This window comes from Oncorhynchus nerka, linkage group LG23, assembly GCF_034236695.1.
Source record: "Oncorhynchus nerka isolate Pitt River linkage group LG23, Oner_Uvic_2.0, whole genome shotgun sequence".
Classification (NCBI taxonomy): domain Eukaryota; kingdom Metazoa; phylum Chordata; class Actinopteri; order Salmoniformes; family Salmonidae; genus Oncorhynchus; species Oncorhynchus nerka.
In genome coordinates, this window is record NC_088418.1 from 37288223 (window position 1) to 37308907 (window position 20685).

Below are 20685 nucleotides of genomic sequence, written 5' to 3' on the forward strand. Positions count from 1 at the left end.
ATTGAGTTGAGCCTTTTAGACTAGTAAATTGGCTTTTTTCTTATCAACCCACTATAATTTTAAATTCACGGAAATTGAGCCCTGCTGCAGATTTTTTTTATTCATGAAAGCCCTCTGTTGGGATTCTTTTTTTCTTCGTAGTTAAGAGTCGATGATCAGAGGTGTATTCCCCAGGTACCAAAGAAAACATTCTGTCTGAATTTGTCCAATTTCAAATTCTCGTTTTCAATTCAAAAACGTTTTCCATTGCAAAGTGTTTTGCTACGGTGGGTGTTAATGAATACACCCCAGGTCTCCATCCTCTTGCATTTGTGGCAGCCAGTGTGGTGAAGTGTAAAAGAAAGGCCTGGCCGAGAGGAGAATAAGAAACAGTGTGTTGGGGGGCTACAGACTGTGACTAGCTTGCTATAATTAGCTGGGGGTATTTATTAGCACTCTGCTGCATCCATCTGATCTCGTCTGTTTTGTTCAGCTCTGGCTTCGAGACACTTCTGCATAGCAGGACTCTCAAATATTACACCCAACCTGCTCCATGCTCAGTCACCACACAAGGGAATTGCCCACTTCTTGGCAAAGAATCTGTTCTCAATGACTCACCTGGATAGTGTTCATTAGGGCGTCAAACAGAATATGTTTTGAAACTGAAAACGAAAATAAGCTCTTCATATTGGATGAGTCCAGGATGCCCTTTCTTTATTTGGTGCGTAATGAACAGCACCCTGGCTACCAATATTCTTCGAATCACCTGACATCCTTGCATCTGTTCAATCATGTCCATTGCGCAACATTTTGCTACGATGTGCCCAAATGAACATGAGCCTGCAATCTGATGCACCCCTCTGTTTCTTATTTATTTTCTGTGTAGATCATCAGCACAGCAGAGAGAGTTTCTCACACAGGGAATGTCCTCATAGGTACCCCCTGCACACACACGCCAACTATGATTGACCAGGGACGCAACCAGGATGCCAACAAGTGGACCCCAGGGTGAGCTGTTACACACACTTTTTTCCGTTTGCTCAAGTACATACACATTTTCTCACACACACACAACTGCATTGTTTGCTCGAGTACACACACACCACTGCTCTGTTTTGTTGCACATTATCATGGTTGTAAATAGGTATTTTCTTTGATCTGTTTCCAGAACATGACAAGAATTTAAGTAAAGTACCATCCACTGTATTTATTTTTTATTAGCTAACATCACTTTTCGTTTTTTATTCCCAGGGCCAAGAAGCGAACTCATGATTTCATTGACTCATATTTCTCTGACCGGTGGGTTGATTCTGTTATTCTGGCTACTGTTGTTAATATTCACACACACACACACACCCAGCAGGGATTGCTAGGTAGAGATTTCCAATCTAATGTATTTATTGCGGCCTGTAAGTTAGCCTATGGATTTACAGATAATATACACTGCATTCAGTAAGTATTTAGAACCATTGACCTTTTCCACATTTTCAGCTTTATTTGAAAATTTATTACAAATAAATCCACATCAATCTACACACAATACTCCATAATGACAAAGCGAAAACATTTTTTAAAATGTTTGCTAATTTATAAAAACAGAAATACCTTTTATTGACATGAGTATTCAGACCCTTTGATATGACCCTCGAAATTGAGCTCAGGTTCATCCTGTTTTCATTGATCATCCTTGAAATGTTTCTACAACTTGATTGGAGTCCCACCTGTGGTACATTCAATTGATTGGAAATTGTCTAAGGTCCCACACTTGACAGTACATGTCAGAAGCAAAACCAAGCCATGAGGTCGAAGGAATTGTCCGTAGAGCTAAGGGACAGGATTGTGTCGGGGTACAGATCTGGGGAAGGGTACCAAAAAAATTCTGCAACATTGAAACTTCCCAAAAACACAGTTGCCTCCATCATTCTTAAATGGGAGGTTTGAAACCACCAAGACTCTTCCTAGAGCTGGCCGCCAGGCCAAACTGAGCAATCTGGGGAGAAGGGCCTTGGTCAGAGAGGTGACCAAGAACCCGATGGTCACTCTGACAGCGCTCCAGAGTTCCTCTGGAGATGGGAGAACCTTCCAGAAGGACAACCATCTCTGCAACATTCCACCAATCAGGCCTTTATGGTAGAGTGGCCAGACGAAAGCCACTCCTCAGTAAAAGGTACAACAGCCCGCTTTGAGTTTGCCAAAAGGCACCTTCAGGACTCTCACACCATGAGAAACAAGATTCTCTGGTCAATGAAACCAAGATTGAACTCTTTGGCATGAATGACAAGTGCCACGTCTGGAGGAAACAGGGCACCATCCCTACGGTTAAGCGTGGTGGCAGCATCATGATGTGGCAGGTACTAGGAGACTGGTCAGGATTGAGGGAAAGATGAACTGAGAAAAGTACAGAGATCCTTGATGAATACCTGCTCCAGAGTGCTCAGGACCTCAGACTGGGCCAAATGTTCATCTTCCAACACGACATCAACCCTAAGCACACAGCCAAAACAACGCAGGAGTTCATTTTTTTATTTTACCTTTATTTAACTAGGCAAGTCAGTTAAGAACAAGTTCTTATTTTCAATGAAGGCTTAGGAACAGTGTGTTAGCTGCCTTGTTCAGGGGCAGAACGACAGATTTTCTACTTTGTACTGAGTATGATTACTTATATTTATTTTATTTTAAATGCATTCTTTATTTCTAAAAACCTGTTTTCACTTTGTCATTATGGGGTATTGTGTGTGTGTGTGTGTGTGTGTGTGTGTGTGTGTATTGATGAATTGTCATATCTTTCAAATCTATTTTAGAATAAGGCTGTAACAAAATTTTGTTAAGGGGTCTGAATACTTTCCGAATATACTGTATAAAGTAACAGTATATAGAGGAATAATATATAAATATTAAATGAAAGGAAGAGTGCAGGAAGACTATCCAGTCAAACAAGTCACAGATAGTGAGATGGCGTTAGAAAGTGGGATAGAGGTAGGAGAATTGGCGAGAAAGGGAGTAACAGAGGGCGAGAGAAACTGAGTCAGAGAGAGATGCTTTGTCATTCTCTCACAGCATCTCATTGAGCTGAAGCATCTCATTACTTCCAAAGCAAACCAGCTCATTAGGCAATGGAATTAGTTTTAATCTAGGAGGACTGACTACTGACACACACACAGTAACATTGTCTTGTATATTGAATTAATCCTAAACAGTTTGATTTCTCTGTCTGTGTTGCAGGGATGCGCTGTGCTCAGGAGACTCTTCAGCCAGGTGAAATGGTGCAATTGTAGTAAGGGGGGGGGGGGGGGGCTGCTGCTCAAGAGCTCAGCTGCAGTCTGGCATTTTTTTTTGTTATTCCAGAAAGCATCTGTCTGACCCCCACACCCGAAAGATCACGCAACTGCTGACTCACTACAGCAGAACACTGGCTCTCTCTCACCATGCCTCCCCCTCTCTCCTGCCTTTTGTTCCCTTCCTGTCATCTCCTCTGGATACCATTTATATTTCATTGTCCCATTTCTTCTCCTGTGCGGTCTCTTTTTCTCTCGTAACATGACTGCAGGTTTTTTGTGTGTGTTCAGGTGAGCAGATTATGTAACCATCAGAGACTGTGTAGGTACTGTATGTTTGTATGTACATGTGTAGTATGTACAGTGCCAGTCAAGAGTTTGGACACAACTACCCATTCAAGGGGTTTACTTTATTTTTACTATTTTCTACATTGTCAAATAATAGTGAAGACATCAAAACTATGAAAAAACACAAATGGAATCATGTAGTAACCAAAAAATGTTAAAACAAAATATATTTGAGATTCTTCAATGTAGCCACCTTCATGACCGGTTTGCACACTCTTGGCATTCTCTCAACCAGCTACTTTAGGTAGTCACCTGGAATGCATTTCAATTAACAGTTATGCCTTGTTATTGGTACATTTGTGGAATTTCTTTCATTCTTAATGCATTTGACAATCAGCTGTGTTGTGACAAGGTAGGGATTTTATTACAGAAGATAGCCCTATTTGGTAAAAGACCAAGTCCATATTATGGCGAAACCAGCTCAAATAAGCAAAGAGAAACAGTCCAACATTTCAAGAACTTTGAAAGTTTCTTCAAGTGCAGTCGCAAAAACCAAGCGCTATGATGAAACTGGCTCTCATGAGGATTGCCACAGGAAAGGAAGACACAGAGTTACCTCTGCAGCAGAAGATAAGATCATTAGATTTAACTGCACCTCAGATTGCAGGCCAAATAAATGCTTCACAGAGTTCAATTAACAGACACATCTCAACATCAACTGTTCAGAGGAGACAGCGTGAATCAGGCCTTCATGGTTGAATTGCTGAGAAGAAACCTCTACTAAAGGACACCAATAGTAAGAAGAGACTTGCTTGGGCCAAGAAACACAAGCAGTGGACTTTAGACCAGTGGAAATCTGTCCTTTGGTCTGTTTAGTCCCAATTTTTTATTTTTGTTTCCAACCACCATGTCTTTGTGAGACGCAGAGTAGGTGAGCGGATGATCTCTGCATGTGTGGTTCCAAACTTGAAGCATGGAGGAGGTGTGGGGGTGCTTTGCTGTTGACACTGTCTGTGATTTATTTAGAATTCAAGGCACACTTAACCAGCATTGCTACCACAGCATTCTGCAGCGATACGCCAGGGTGAAGGATGCACTGCAGAGTAAAGGAAAAGTAGCCAACAAGTGCTCAGCATATGTGGGAACTTCTTCAAGACTGTTGGAAAACCATTCCAGGTGAAGCTGGTTGAGAGAATGCCAAGAGTGTGCAAAGCTGTCATCAAGGCTGTATCGCAACAGGCCGTGATTGGGAGTCACATAGGGCGGTGCACAATTGACCCAGCGTCATCCGGGTTAGGGTTTGGCTGGGGTAGGCAGTCATTGTAAATAAGAATTTGTTCTTAACTAACCTGCCTAGTTAAATAAAATAAAAGGTTAAGGTTGGATACTTAGAAGAATATAAAATATATTTAGATTTACATTTTTGACTGGAACTGTACGTGTGTCAGGGCCAGAGCGTGTTAGCGCTGCACCATTCATCAAATTCAGATTTGAAATTGTAATATTGACGTGCAATATCCATATTGCAAGAGGCTGCAATTTTCTCATTTCTTTGACACTCTGTTAATACAACAAAATCTGGACTACGGTACCTCCTCCAATTAGAAGCGCTAAACTCCGTTCATTCACTCTCTAGATGTACAGAGAATGCTGACGAATTACAAGCAGGCTCTCTCACTCTGCATGGCATGCACATGCTGGCCAATAAGTGTCCTCACTTAGTGTGCAGTTAGATGCTGGTGAGGAGAGAAAGGGTATTTATTCCTTTGAGGACTATCCATCCCCTTCTTTGACGATTGCATGGTAAAAAAAAAGCGCAGACAGCAGAAAAGCCCCTCAGTCACCTGCAACCAGCCATCAAGTGTAATGGCCTACGGAAAATAAATCCTGACCAGTGGAGGCTGCTGAAGGGTGGACGGCTCATAATGGTTGGAATAGAGCGAAGGGCATGAAACCCATCGAAATCATGAATCAGCTGGCATAATTTGTATGGATATATACAGTGATAATTTTAGCATGTAAATCTAAAAAAAGTGGGATGCATGCCAGCAAAGCCACTACACTACACAACACTAAACGGTGACAAATGGTGCCAACAAAATGTTAGGGCCTACATAAAGCTGTCCCAACATCTTACCACTGCTACACTTGGCTATAAGCAGAGCCTTGTCTTGCAGTGAAACAGTTCATTCAGCCTCATTTACTGCCTTTAAAAAACAAAAACAGCTGATATGGCTGACTTGCTTAAACAAATGTGGTTTCTAATGACAATTTAGATGTACAAACTATGGCATAAGGGGACGACAAGCGTATTAGGTGCAATCTGTAATTTCGATGAAGACATTAATGAGCGAGCTAGAACGGACATAATCAACTTTGTTTAGCACTTTTGAAATATACAGCGACAGAACATTCAGAACATGGGCTGTTCTTACAGTATTCTCCCTGTACACCAAATCAGAACCGTAGGATAAATAAAGGGGGTATACAAGCAGACAATGAAAGCTCTTACAATATTCAATGATTAAATGTCTCTAAAACAGGTTACAGGCTACATGTGCACCACCATGTCAGAACAGTAGACAACATTTAAGAGGGGTAAATAGACTAAATTATTAGGGTGAGGCACATGGGCTACTAACATCTTATTACACAACATACACTTAGTATTACTTTCTTAGCTACAGTATACATATCTCTCTGGCATATTACATAGTTTATGCAGCAGCATACAATACATTTTTGGACTCTCCTTGTGCTGTGCTGACTTGAACAGGAAGGTGGCGCGGCATTCTCTTGATTTATGGTGCTTTCAAAAGAACTGACAACTCGGGGGGGGACAAGGTTGAATCATGATGACGTCATTGATCTTCAGATCGTAGCTCTAGAAAGAGGCCAAATTTACAATTCTGAGTTGGATGACCGTTCAAAACATATTTTCCCAGTGAGAGTTCATCCTGAACTCACAGAAGTTTTCGCAGTTCTGAGTTAAGTTGTTTTGAGAGCTGCACAAATCATGCTTCATTGACAGCATGGTCAATGTTGAATGTTTATAATTTTAAAATTGGAAAAGAGACTCTTACTCCCAGATTTGGGACCACACAGCCACTCTCACTGATTCCTTCCAAACCAGTCATTGTTGAATTTGCGATTTCCAACATGTCTAATGTTTATGGCCGATGAGCACCAGTACGTTTTATCTATAATTTCTCTTCATATGACAAGGATTAAAAAGGATTTGCCAGTAGATTGTCGACTTGATTCAGGATGTTTAAAGTATGATGTTGACATGTTCATTTCAATCAAAGCTGCTGTACATATAACTTGATTTGATGTAATTTTATCTGTGGCCAATGACCTTGAGCCTTCTTGGATGGGCACTTCTAATGTAACTCTATGGCAGCACCCAAGGGGCAGCACCCAAGGTTTACCTTTAGACTTGGTGGTGATGTAGTGTCCCCATGAGTGGCAGAACACTGAGCCAATCACGACATAACACTTCGTATTTTCTACTGGCTTGCCCCACCACCACTGAAAGCATTGAACCAGGCTGGAACACCTGCATTTGGGAGCTGCCTTATTCCAGAAAACAAAAAAGAGACCATGTTTGTATGCGGCTTTATTAACTCAATTATGTATTTTTTTGTTGTTAGTAAACTGATATGCTGGTATTAATCAAATCAAGTTATTCGTTACATGCGCCGAATACAACACAGTGAAATGCTTACTTACAAAGCCCTTAACCTCTCTGGGATATGTGGGACGCTAGCATCCCACCTGGCCAAAAGCCAGTGAAAATGCAGAGCGCCAAATTCGAATAAATTACTATAAAAATCAAACTTTCGTGAAATCACGCTTAAGATACCAAATTAAAGCTACACTTGTTGTGAATCCAGCCAACATGTCAGATTTCAAGAAGGCTTTTCGTCGAAAGCAAACAATGCTATTATCTGAGGGTAGCACCTCCGTAAACAAAGAGAAAGCATATTTCAGAAATAAAAATATAAATCATGCCTTACCTTTGACAAGCTTCTTTTGTTGGCACTCCAATATGTCCCATAAACATCACAAATGGTCCTTTTGTTCGATTAATTCTGTCGATATATATCCAGAATGTCAATTTATTTGGTGCGTTTGATCCAGAAAAACACCGGTTCCTACTTGTGCAACGTGACTACAAAATATCTCAAAAGTTACCTGTAAACTTTGCCAAAACATTTCAAACTACTTTTGTAATACAATTTTAGGTATTTTTTTAACATGAATAATCGATCAAATTGAAGACTGATGATCTGTGTTCAATACAGGAGGAAAACAAACTGAGGCTAACTTTCTGGTCACGCACCTCTAACAGTACCTCTAACACTTTTTTCCAAATTAGCTCCATAATATCGACAGAAACATGGCAAACGTTGTCAATCCTCAAGGTATTTTTCACATAACAATTCGATAATATATCCGTCGGGAATATTGGTTTCTCATAAGAAGCGATTGGAAAAATGGCTACTTGTGTACTTTACGCAAGATTTTCTGCAGGAGCCATCATGTGACCACTTGCTAAATGTGGTCCCTTACGGCTATTCTTCAACATGCGTAAAAAGACGTCACAATGCTGTAGACACATTGGGGAATACGTAGAAAACGTAAGCTCATTCACAGCCATATAAGGAGTCATTGGCATGAGGTGGTTTTTAAAAAAATGCGGCACTTCTTGATTGGATTTCTATCTGGGTTTCGCCTGTAACATCAGTTCTGTTGCACTCACAGACAATATCTTTGCAGTTTTGGAAACGAGAGTGTTTTCTATCCAAAGCTGTCAATTTATATGCATAGTCGAGCATCTTTTCGTGAAAAAATATCTTGTTTAAAACGGGAACGTTTTTTATCCAAAAATGAAAATGCTGCCCCATAGGGTTCCAACAGGTTAAAACAAGTCAAAATGAGGCTCAGTAGTGTGTGTGGCCTCCACATGCCTGTATGACCTCCCTACAACACCTGGGCATGCTCCTGATGAGGTGGCGGATGGTCTCCTGAGGGATCTCCTCCCAGACCTGGACTAAAGCATCTGCCAACTCCTGGACAGTCTGTTGGTGGACGGAGCGAGACATGATGTCCCAGATGTGCTCAATTGGATTCAGGTCTGGGGAACGGGCGGGCCAGTCCATAGCATCAATGCCTTCCTCTTGCAGGAACTACACTCCAGCCACATGAGATCTAGCATTGTCTTGCTTTAGGAGGAACCCAGGGCCAACCGCACCAGCATATGGTCTCACAAGGGGTCTGAGGATCTCATCTCGGTACCTAATGGCAGTCAAGCTACCTCTGGCGAACACATGGGGGGCTGTGCGCCCCCCCCCCCCCCCCCAAAGAAATGCCACCCCACACCATGACTGACCCACTGCCAAACCGGTCATGCTGGAAGATGTTGCAGAACGTTCTCCACGGCGTCTCCAGACTCTGTCACGTGCTCAGTGTGAACCTCCTTTCATCTGTGAAGAGCACAGGGCGCCAGTGGCGAATTTGCCAATCTTGGTGTTTTCTGGCAAATGCCAAACGTCCTGCACGGTGTTGGGCTGTAAGCACAACCCCCACCTGTGGATGTTGGGCCCTCATACCACCCTCATGGAGTCTATTTCTGACCGTTTGAGCAGACACATGCACATTTGTGGCATGCTGGAGGTCATTTTGCAGGGCTCTGGCAGTGCTCCTCCTGCTCCTCCTTGCACAAAGGCGGAGGTAGCGGTCTTGCTGCTGGGTTGTTGCCCTCCTACGGCCTCCTCCACGTCTCCTGATGTACTGGCCTGTCTCCTGGTAGCGCCTCCATGCTCTGGACACTACAAACTACAGACACAGCAAACCTTGCCACAGCTCGCATTGATGTTCCATCCTGGATGAGCTGCACTACCTGAGCCACTTGTGTGGGTTGTAGACTCCGTCTCATGCTACCACTAGAGTGAAAGCACCGCCAGCATTCAAAAGTGACCAAAACATCAGCCAGGAAGCATAAGAACTGAGAAGTGGTCTGTGGTCACCACCTGCAGAACCACTCCTTTATTGGGGGTGTCTTGCTAATTGTCTATAATTTCCACCTATTGTCTATTCCATTTGCACAACAGCATGTGAAATTTATTGTCAATCAGTGTTGCTTCCTAAGTGGACAGTTTGATTTCACAGAAGTGTGATTGACTTGGAGTTACATTGTGTTGTTTAAGTGTTCCCTTTATTTTTTTGAGCAGTGTGTGTATATATATATATATATATGTATACACACACACACACACACACACACACACACACTCACACACACAGAGAGACAGACATAGGCTATGGTCATTCTCATACAAACACAAACAGACCCTCACTCACAATGACTAGCTAACGTGTACTTTACCCATTTCATTACTATATATTGCAAATAGAATGTAAAAACAATCACAAATAATATTTTATATTAATTTCAAACAACGGCATTAGCATGAGAACAACTTACCAGTTCAAAACGATGTCCTCTCCGATCAAGAAATATGCCTCAGTTTCAGAATCAAAGCTTTGGGAGTTAATGGAGTCTTCAAAATGCAGATCTGTCTCACTTTCACGATCAATTTCCTCTAAAATTGTTTCTACATTCGTATATCTAGTCTTAGAATTAGCTTTCCTTATTCTCCATGATGTTGGATAAATAAACAGCTGAAGATGCAAGTCACCGAAATACTGCTGTGCGCTCCTTCACGGTTGTATTGGCAATGGCGAAAGAACGGTCCTTATGCCAGCGTTCAATGGAAAGGTTTGTCTTACAACAAAGAACCATGGGGTATTGCCGTTTACCTCTGCTCATTGGCTATCTACACAGCTAGATTTCAAGACTATCAGTGGTCATTGGGTTAAAATACAGTCAATCAACGAGACAGTGGTCATATAATTGGTGCACAATGGGCTCGTCACTTGTTGTCTTCCAATCGTTTTTTCCGTGTCAATCCGTCCCGCAAAATGACCCATCAAGTTTGGTTGTGTTACAAAAAAAGTTGATTACAAGGAAACCAAAAATGACTGGATAAAGTCAGGGAAAGTCTTGTCTATTTTACGTTGGATGTTACGTCAAATTGAATGACACGGAATTCAACGAGATAAGCGTTCAAAATGTTTTGTGTTAGGCTATAAAAAATGGATTTAACCTCTTGCGTCCCCCCAACACGCAGGCGTCCCATCTAGACATCTGGAAATGCAAATGCGCTACGCTAAATGCTAATAGCACTCGTTAAAACACAAACGTTCATTAAAACACATGCAGGGTACTGAATTAAAGCTACACTCGTTGTGAATCCAGCCAACAAGTCAGATTTTTAAAATGCTTTTCGGCGAAAGCATGAGAAGCTATTATCTGATAGCATGCAACACCCCAAAAGACCCGCAGGGGACGTAAACAAAATAATTAGCATAGTCGGCGCTACACAAAACGCACAAAATATAAAACATTCATTACCTTTGACAATCTTCTTTGTTGGCACTCCTAGATGTCCCATAAACATCACTATTGGGTCTTTTTTTCGATTAAATCGGTCCATATATAGCCTAGATATCGATCTATGAAGACTGTGTGATCAAGGAAAAAAACAGCGTTTTATAACGTGTCATTTTTTTAAATTAAAAAAGTCGACGATAAACTTTCACAAAACACTTCGAAATACTTTTGTAATGCAACTTTAGGTATTAGTAAACGTTAATAAGCGATCAAATTGATCACGAGGCGATGTATATTCTATAGCTGTACGTCTTGAAATAATGTCCGGGTAAATCTCAACCAAAATATCCGGTCGGAGACCGGAAGAAATGGGCTGTCTCTTGTCCGTTTGACCAAGAAACAAATCCTAGGCAAATGACAAGACTGTTGACATCGTGTGGAAGCTGTAGGTATTGCAACCTCGGCCCCATGTAATGTGGTTTCTATTCAACAATACGTTCAAGTGGCGTATTGATATATTTTTCAGTGATCAGATTTTCCTGCGCTTTTCGATGAAACACACGTTCTGTTATAGTCACAGCCGTGATTTAACCAGTTTTAGAAACGTCTGAGTGTTTTCTATCCACACATACTAATCATATCATACTATATTCCTGGCATGAGTAGCAGGGCGCTGAAATGTTGCGCGATTTTTAACAGAATGTTCGAAAAATTAGGGGGTAGGATCAACAGGTTAACCGAACAAAAGACCATTCATTGTGTAACAAATGAGCCTTGGGATTGCAACCAGAGCAAGATCTTCAAAGGTAAACAATTTATTTCAATGCAATCTGTGCAATTACGGAAGTGCTGGTTGAATAAGTAGTTTGATATGGCTCAGATAATTGCAGCGTATTCTTTCGCAATTAATCTTTTTTTAAATCTGACAAACGCAATTGGATTAGCAAGATTCTAGGCTTTCGAACCATGTGTGAGACTTGTATTTTCATGAATGTTTAATATGACTGTTTTATGTAGCGATCACTGTATGTTATCGAATTTAATCCCGCTAACGGGTTCGGTGCATAGAGAGGTTAATGGCAAAATAACATGCAAGACAGGCAAGCTGTTTCGGGACTATATCTTGCGGAAGGATGAAACGGTATGACTAAATTCATCAAAATAACGTTTCTTATGAGAATGTCAATCAATTTTTGAATATGTTGGTAACCCGTTGTATAAAAGTGATAATGCCCTTGAAGCTGCTGTTTGGAGGATATACAGTTGAAGTCGGAAGTTTACATACACTTAGGTTGGAGTCATTAAAACTCATTTTTCAACCACTCCACGAATTTCTTGTTAAACCATTTTAAAGGCAATGCTACCAAATACTAATTGAGTGAATGTAAACTTCTGACCCACTGGGAATGTGATGAAATAAATAAAAGCTGAAATAAATCATTCTCTCTACTATTATTCTGACATTTCACATTCTTAAAGTAAAGTGGGGATCCTAACTGACCTAAGACAGGGAATCTTTACTAGGATTAAATGTCAGGAATTGTGAAACTGAGTTTAAATGTAGTTGGCTAAGGTGTATGTAAACTTCCGACTTCAACTGTAGCCTGTAACAATGTTGGAAAATATGTTTCTTTTGTTGTTGTATTCGGTTACAGTATGTTTGCATTTTGCTAAGGAGAAAAGGTGCCTCTGTGGTTTCGGCATCACTGAGTGTGTGCGTGTTCCTCACACCATGACTACTCTCCCTGTACCCATTATGGCACATTCACCACCATTTTTCCAGCCTGTTTCTCGTCTTCTCTCTCTCTAATTCTTCCCAAATTATCCAAGCTACAGTAGCTGCGGTTCTGGAACTAATTTGTCCTGACAACTGTAACCCTAAGCTTCCACCGCAGCGGCTTGCCATCCCCACCTCCTACCTCATACACTACACACACACGGTCTTCCTATTTGCGTGTGTGTGTGCTCCTCAGAGATCCAGTTATGTAATGAGCGGCTCTGCAGTCTCCTACTCTCTATTCTACTGCGTGTTAGAAGGAACTGTACTGTGCCTATAGTTTGAGGGTTGGGGGATGTTTGTGAATGGACATTTCGATTGCTCACTCACTTAGGCGCACACACGCAGCTATATCTTTACATGTCTCTGTCCTGTCCACTTACATAGTCTTCCTCGTCTTCATCTATATCTATTCTCTCGCTCTCCCCTTCTCTCTGTTCTTCTCTGTGTTCTCTTACTCTCACGCCTACAGTACAAGTCAAAAGCTTGGACAGCTATTCATTCAAGGGTTTTTCTTTATTTTTACTATTTTCTACATTGTTGAATAATAGTGAAGACATCAAAACTGAAATAACACATAGGGAATCATGTAGTAACCACAAGTGTTAAAATATATTATAGATTCTTCAAAGTAGCCACCCTTTGCCTTGATGACAGCGTTGCACAATAGACATTCTCTCAACCAGCTTCATGAGGTAGTCGCCTGGAATGCTTGTCCAACAGTCTTGAGGGAGTTCCCACATATGCTGAGCACTTGTTGGCTGCTTTTCCTTCACTCTGCGGTCCATCTCATCCCAAACCATCTCAAGTTCAGGTGGTTGAGTTCAGGTGGTTGTGGAGGCCAGGTCATCTGATGCAGCACTCCATCACTCTCCTGCTTGGTCAGATAGCCCTTACGCAGCCTGGAGGTGTGCTTTGGGTCATTGTCCTATTGAAAATCAAATGAGGAAGGAAAGAAATTCCATAAATGTACATTTTAACAAGGCACACCTGTTGATTTGAAATGCATTCCAGGTGACTACCGCATGAATCTGGTTGAGAGAATGTCTATTGTGCAACGCTGTCATCAAGGCAAAGGGTGGCTACTTTGAAGAATCTCTCTATATTTTGATCTGTTTAACACTTTCTGGTTACTACATTATTCCATATGTGTTGATGTCTTCACCATTATTCTGTAATGTATAAAATAATAAAAATAAAGAAAAAAACTGCAATGAGTAGGTGTGTCCTAGCTTTTGACATGCGCTCATGCATATGCACATTCTGCCTGCGCCTCTTGCCGTGTGTGACATTTTCTACATCATAGTTGGTATTGCACGTTGCCAAATGTAACGCATCTGTGTTGTGCTCTACGACTGTCTAACAACCCTAATGTTACATAATCCGCTCACCTGAACATACACACAAAATGTCTATATATCAACCCCCCCCTCTCACCCTCTTTTCTTTGTGGCGATATCTCTTTTTAGCCTGATTTTTCTTATTTTTCTCCATGCCCCACTACCCCCCCCCCTTTCGGTTTCCCTTGGTGTGTAAATCACAGAGAGCGAGCCCCTGATTTAAGCGAGCGATTTTTATCACTGCTGTGTGGGCGGAGCGTCACGTGTAGCTTAACGGTTCATCATCAGTCAATCATCAATTTTATCCCATTTTGTATTCACATTCGCCAAAAGTTAACCATGTTTCTGCTGATTTGAGAATGAGATGACTGTACGTGCGTGCATGCACACGCGCACACAGCGATCCTTGTGAAATGATAAACAATAGTGCTTCACTTGCATGTGGAGGTGGTGGTTTGTAATGAAATGCAAGAATCCCTCTCCCTGGGCTAGTGAGCTAGAGAAACCACATTACACTGGAACTGTTGTGAGAAAGAGGACATGTGTGCCTAAAACACAGCATATGCCAGAGGACTTGTGTGGCAGCATGCAATGACTCCTGACATAGAGCACATCAGCATTCGACAGACAGTGCTTTGTTTTTTGTACTGTCCTGAATGGCTGGGGCTATGAGCACAAATACATAGCTAGTTCTTTCCATTGAGGTCTATCAGCAAGGTTTGTGTGTGCCTCGCTGATCCTCAACACGGGGGCACCTCAGGGGTGCGTGCTCAGTCCCCTCCTACTCCCTGTCACTTATCTCTGCACGGCCAGGCATGACTCCAACACCATCACGTTTTTGCCGATGAAACAACAGTGGTAGGCCTGATCACCGACGATGAGACCTGAGAAAGTCAGAGACCTGGCCGTGTGGTGCCAGAACAACAACATATCCCTCAATGTGATCAAGACAAAGGAGATGATTGTGGAGTAGAGGAGAAGGAGGACAGAGCACGCCCCCGATTGCAATCGATGGGGCTGTAGTTGAGCAGGTTGAGAGCTTCAAGTTCCTTGGTGTCCACATCACCAACAAACTATCACGGTCCAAACATACCAAGACAGTCGTGAAAAGGGCACGACAATGGCTATTGCCCCTCAGGAAGTGGAAAAAGTTTCGGCATGGATCCTCAGATCCTCAAAATGTTCTACAGCTGCACCATCAAGAGCATTCTCTTGGTTGCATCACCGCCTGGTATGGCAACTGTGCCGCCTCCGACCGCACTACAGAGGGTAGTGTGTACGGCCCAGTACATCACCAAGCTTCCTGCCATCCAGGACCTCTACACCAGGCGGTGTCAGAGGAAGGCCTTAAAATTTGTCAGACTCCAGCCACCCTAGTCAGACTATTCTCGCTGCTACCGCACGGCAAGCGGTGCCGGAGCGCCAAGTCTAGGCCCAAAACGCTTCTTAACAGCTTCTACCCGCAAGCCATAAAACTCCTGAACAGCTAATCAAAGGGCTACCCAGACCCCTCTTTCACGCTACTCTGTTTATGTATTTATAGTCACTAAGTTTACCTACATGTACAGTTGAAGTCGGAGGTTTACATTTAGGTTGGAGTCATTAAAACTTGTTTTTCAACCACTCCACAAATTTCTTGTTAACAAACTATAGTTTTGGCATGTCTTTTAGGATATCTACTTTGTGCATGACACAAGTCATTTTTCCAACAATTGTTTACAGACATTATTTCACTTATTCACTATCACAATTCCAGTGGGTCAGAAGTTTACATACACTAAGTTGACTGGGCCTTTAAACAGCTTGGAAAATTCCAGAAAATTAGGTCATAGCTTATCAGAAGTTTCTAAAGCCAACTGACATCATTTGAGTGAATTGGAGGTGTACCTGTGGATGTATTTCAAGGCCTTACCTTCAAACTCGGTGCCTCTTTGCTTGACATCATGGGAAAATCAAAAAGAAATCAGCCAAGACCTCAGAAAATAAATTGTAGACCCCCACAAGTCTGGTTCATCCTTGGGAGCAATTTCCAAACCCCTGAAGGTATCACATTCATCTGTACAAACAATAGTACACAAGTATAAACACCATGGGACAAAGCAGCCGTCATACCGCTCAGGAAGGAGACGCTTTCTGTCTCCTAGAGATGAACGTACTTTGGTGCGAAAAGTGCAAATCAATCCCAGAACAACAGCAAAGGACCTTGTGAAGATGCTGGAGGAAACAGGTACAAAAGTATCTTTTTCCACAGTAAAACGAGTCCTATATTGACACAACCTGAAAGGCCGCTCAGCAAGGAAGTTGCCACTGCTCCAAAACCACCATAAAAAAGCCAGACTACGGTTTGCAACTGCACATTGGGACAAAGATTGTACTTTTTGGAGAAATGTCCTCTCATCTGATGAAACAAAAATATAACTGTTTTGCCATACTGACCATCGTTATGTTTGGAGGAAAAAGGGGGAGGCTTGCAAGCCAAAGAACACCATCCCAACCGTGAAGCATGGGGGTGGCAGCATCATGTTGTGGGGGTGCTTTGCTGCAGGAGGGACTGGTGCACTTCACAAAATAGATGGCATCACGAGGAAGGAAAATCATGTGGATATATTGTAGAAACATCTCAAGACATCAGTCAGGAAGTTAAAGCTTGGTTGCAAAAGGGTCTTCCAAATGGACAATGTCCCCAAGCATACTTCCAAAGTTGTGGCAAAATGGCTTAATGACAACAAAGTCAATGTATTGGAGTGCCCATCACAAAGCCCTGACCTCAATCTCATAGAACATTTCTGGGCAGAACTGAAAAAACAAGTGCGAGCAAGGTGTTCTACAAAACTGACTCAGTTACACCAGCTCTGTCAGGAGGGATGGGCCAACATTCACCTAACATGCTGTGAGAAGCTTGTGGAAGGCTATCCAAAACATTTGACCCAAGTTAAACAATTTATAGGCAATGCTACCAAACACTCAATTAGTATATGTAAACTTCTGACCAACTGGGAATGTGATGAACGAAATAAAAGCTGAAATCTCATTCTCTCTACTATTATTCTGACAGTTCACATTCTTAAAGTAAAGTGGTGATCCTAACTGACCTAAGACAGGGAATGTTTACTAGGATTAAATGTCAGGAATTGTGAAACTGAGTTTAAATGTATTTGGCTAAGGTGTATGTAAACTTCCGACTTCAACCCGTACGTATTACCTCTTCTAACCGGTGTCCCCAGACATTGACTCTGCACTGGTACTCCCAGAGAGAGAGAGACACACACACATTCTCAAGAATTGAGTCAGCCTTCAAATCTGCACTCATTTGATATAAATGTCTCACGGGAGGATAAAAATACGTCTGGTGTGGGGGTTCTCGATGCAACCCAAGTCAATTCTTTAGGAGTGTAGGGGTAGAAAATGTTGCTCCAACCACAATCATGAATCTGTCCCAAATGTCACCATGTTCCCTGAATAGTGCACTACTTTTGATCCTCATGGGGTGCACTATATAGGGAATAGGATGCCATTTGGAACGCAGACCATTACTATTGTCTATTCCCAATAGTGCTATTACCCTTCTGCATTGTTTTAAATACACTTTAAATATGAGTACACATCGACAGAATTGCGCTGAATGTGTACCGAGTATAAAACCATACACTAATTTGAAGCATCAACAAGCAGTGCGTCTAATGCGCGCATGTCACGTGATTCTGTGACCGCACATTGGAGAAGAGTGTCAAGCGTACACTATGGTCTTCACATACATGCCAAGCTCCATCATGCTTATGTTAATGTGTCATGGTTTTCACAAGTGTGCTTTTGCTTGTGAAAGTGTTGGAGAGAAATTCATAGTTTTACATTAGTATGGAATTATTGTATACATTGTTTTGTCTGATCCACTGAGTCCATTGAGTATTTATATTGTTTGAGTGTGAGGTGAGATTTGACAAGTAAGTGTGGAGTTGGAGGTGTAGCGTGTGTGTTTAGAGTTTAGAGTGTGTGTGTGCTTTTGCGCAAGTTGTGTGTGCCGTGTCATCTTTTGTAAGCATTTCACTTTACTGTTTTACACCTACTGTATCCTGTACATGTGACAAATAAACTATTTAATTTGTGTAACAGCTAGTTCTAGATGTTGTGACCGTCTGGTCATTAATGTGTCGGTTGCTTCTTTGTGATCTCTCCACCACAGCAAGCGACTGAAGGGCGATAAGAACGGGAAGGGCCTGAGGCATTTCTCCATGAAGGTGTGTGAGAAGGTGCAGAAGAAAGGCACCACGTCCTACAACGAGGTGGCCGACGAACTGGTGGCTGAGTTCACCCACTCCACCAACGTCATGGCCACAGACTCGGTGAGTCTGTAAATAATATGGTAATTTAGCAGACGCTTTCATCCAAAACCACTTACGGTTGACAGTGACACATATTCAGTATATGTGGCCCATGCAGGAATCAAACATACAACCCTGGGTTGTGTTCATTAGGCACCAAACAGAAGAAAATGGAATGAAATGGGGGGGACTACCTGGACTTGTGCAATGAGAAACGGTGCTTGGCTTCAGTTATATTTTCCATTGCGTGCCCTAATGAACACAACCGTGGTCATCTAACCCATTGTGCCAATAGAATGATAAAGTATTGTAGGGGGTTGTTGAGCTGATCAAGCCAGGTGGCCAGATTTCTGACTATACTTTAGCCAATGCCTCTAACGTCCCTTTTCATACATACAGTGCCATGCGAAAATATTCGGCCCCCTTGAACTTTGCGACCTTTTTCCACATTTCAGGCTTCAAACATAAAGATATAAAACTGTATTTTTTTGTGAAGAATCAACAACAAGTGGGATACAATCATGAAGTGGAACGACATTTATTGGATATTTCAAACTTTTTTAACAAATCAAAAACTGAAAAATTGGGCGTGCAAAATTATTCAGCCCCCTTAAGTTAATACTTTGTAGCGCCACCTTTTGCTGCGATTACAGCTGTAAGTCGCTTGGGGTATGTCTCTATCAGTTTTGCACATCGAGAGACTGAAATGTTTTCCCATTCCTCCTTGCAAAACAGCTCGAGCTCAGTGAGGTTGGATGGAGAGCATTTGTGAACAGCAGTTTTCAGTTCTTTCCACAGATCCTCGATTGGATTCAGGTCTGGACTTTGACTTGGCCATTCTAACACCTGGATATGTTTATTTTTGAACCATTCCATTGTAGATTTTGCTTTATGTTTTGGATCATTGTCTTGTTGGAAGACAAATCTCCGTCCCAGTCTCAGGTCTTTTGCAGACTCCATCAGGTTTTCTTCCAGAATGGTCCTGTATTTGGCTCCATCCATCTTCCCATCAATTTGAACCATCTTCCCTGTCCCTGCTGAAGAAAAGCAGGCCCAAACCATGATGCTGCCACCACCATGTTTGACAGTGGGGATGGTGTGTTTAGGGTGATGAGCTGTGTTGCTTTTACGCCAAACATAACGTTTTGCATTGTTGCCAAAAAGTTCAATTTTGGTTTCATCTGACCAGAGCACCTTCTTCCACATGTTTGGTGTGTCTCCCAGGTGGCCTGAGGCAAACTTTAAACGACACTTTTTATGGATATCTTTAAGAAATGGCTTTCTTCTTGCCACTCTTCCATAAAGGCCAGATTTGTGCAATAAAAAAAGTTTGTTTTTCCATTCATAAACTGTTCAAGATAACCAATTAACGAATTACACATTTGAGCTCGTAGAGACTATGGAATGTTGTTTATGTTGCAAACGGTTCCCTAAAACATTGTGTTGGAGGAGTCCAACTGAAAGCTAGGCTGTTTTAATAGTGGGGAGGGGGCCAACCGCTGAATACTTTCCGGTATTAATAATAACATGGCCCCTTAAAAATAGCTTGGCCCCAGACCTAATCTGCTTACTTCCTGTGGAATGTTAAACAGTATCATTCATTAAAAACAGATTAACCATGAGGGCTAGCAGTTAGTGCGCCGCAGGAGGGGTAGCGAGTAGTCCTGGCCAGGGACACACACACCATGGGACAGTTACTAATGAGATGCCCCTTGACCCCCCTCAAGACAAGCTTAGAATCATAACCTCTTCTCTGCTAGTATCTGTTTCCTTGCTCTTCTCTTATGTCATCTCTTTTCTTTACTCGCTTCTTTTCTCTTTCCTCACGCTATCCCTCTCCCTCCCCAGCAGGTGTATGACCAGAAGAACATCCGCAGGCGTGTGTATGATGCTCTCAACGTGCTGATGGCCATGAACATCATCTCCAAGGAGAAGAAGGAGATCCGCTGGATCGGCCTGCCCACCAACTCGGCCCAGGAGTGTCAAAACCTGGAGGTGATCTCACACACACACACAGACATACTTTAAACCAGCAGAGCTCTCTGGGAGCTGAAAGTGAGCCTTGCCAGCCACTCCTTGACATCTGTCACTGTCACCTCTCTAGATATACACACAATACCCTATAATTACAAATAAAATAAAAAATTCTCACATTTTTGTAGATTTATTAAAAATAAACAGAACTACCTTATTTATTCAGACCCTTTGCTATGAGACTTGAAATTGAGCTCAGATGCATCCTGTTTCC

General features: G+C 42.1%; 1 protein-coding gene across 7 annotated transcripts in view; it reads left to right on the plus strand.

The window, feature by feature from the left end:
- The window catches only part of tfdp2 (transcription factor Dp-2), a 40261-nt gene that overhangs the window by 11326 nt on the left and 8250 nt on the right, over positions 1-20685 (plus strand). For 6 of the 7 annotated variants that reach the window (XM_065008090.1, XM_029629859.2, XM_029629854.2 and 3 more), the window contains 5 exons: positions 866-987; positions 1231-1278; positions 3202-3234; positions 18299-18458; positions 20286-20432. In XM_065008090.1, coding sequence (XP_064864162.1) covers positions 866-987; positions 1231-1278; positions 3202-3234; positions 18299-18458; positions 20286-20432 — 510 coding nt within the window. The remainder of the gene's footprint in view (positions 1-865; positions 988-1230; positions 1279-3201; positions 3235-18298; positions 18459-20285; positions 20433-20685) is intronic. The other variant, XM_029629855.2, reaches the window with a different exon arrangement.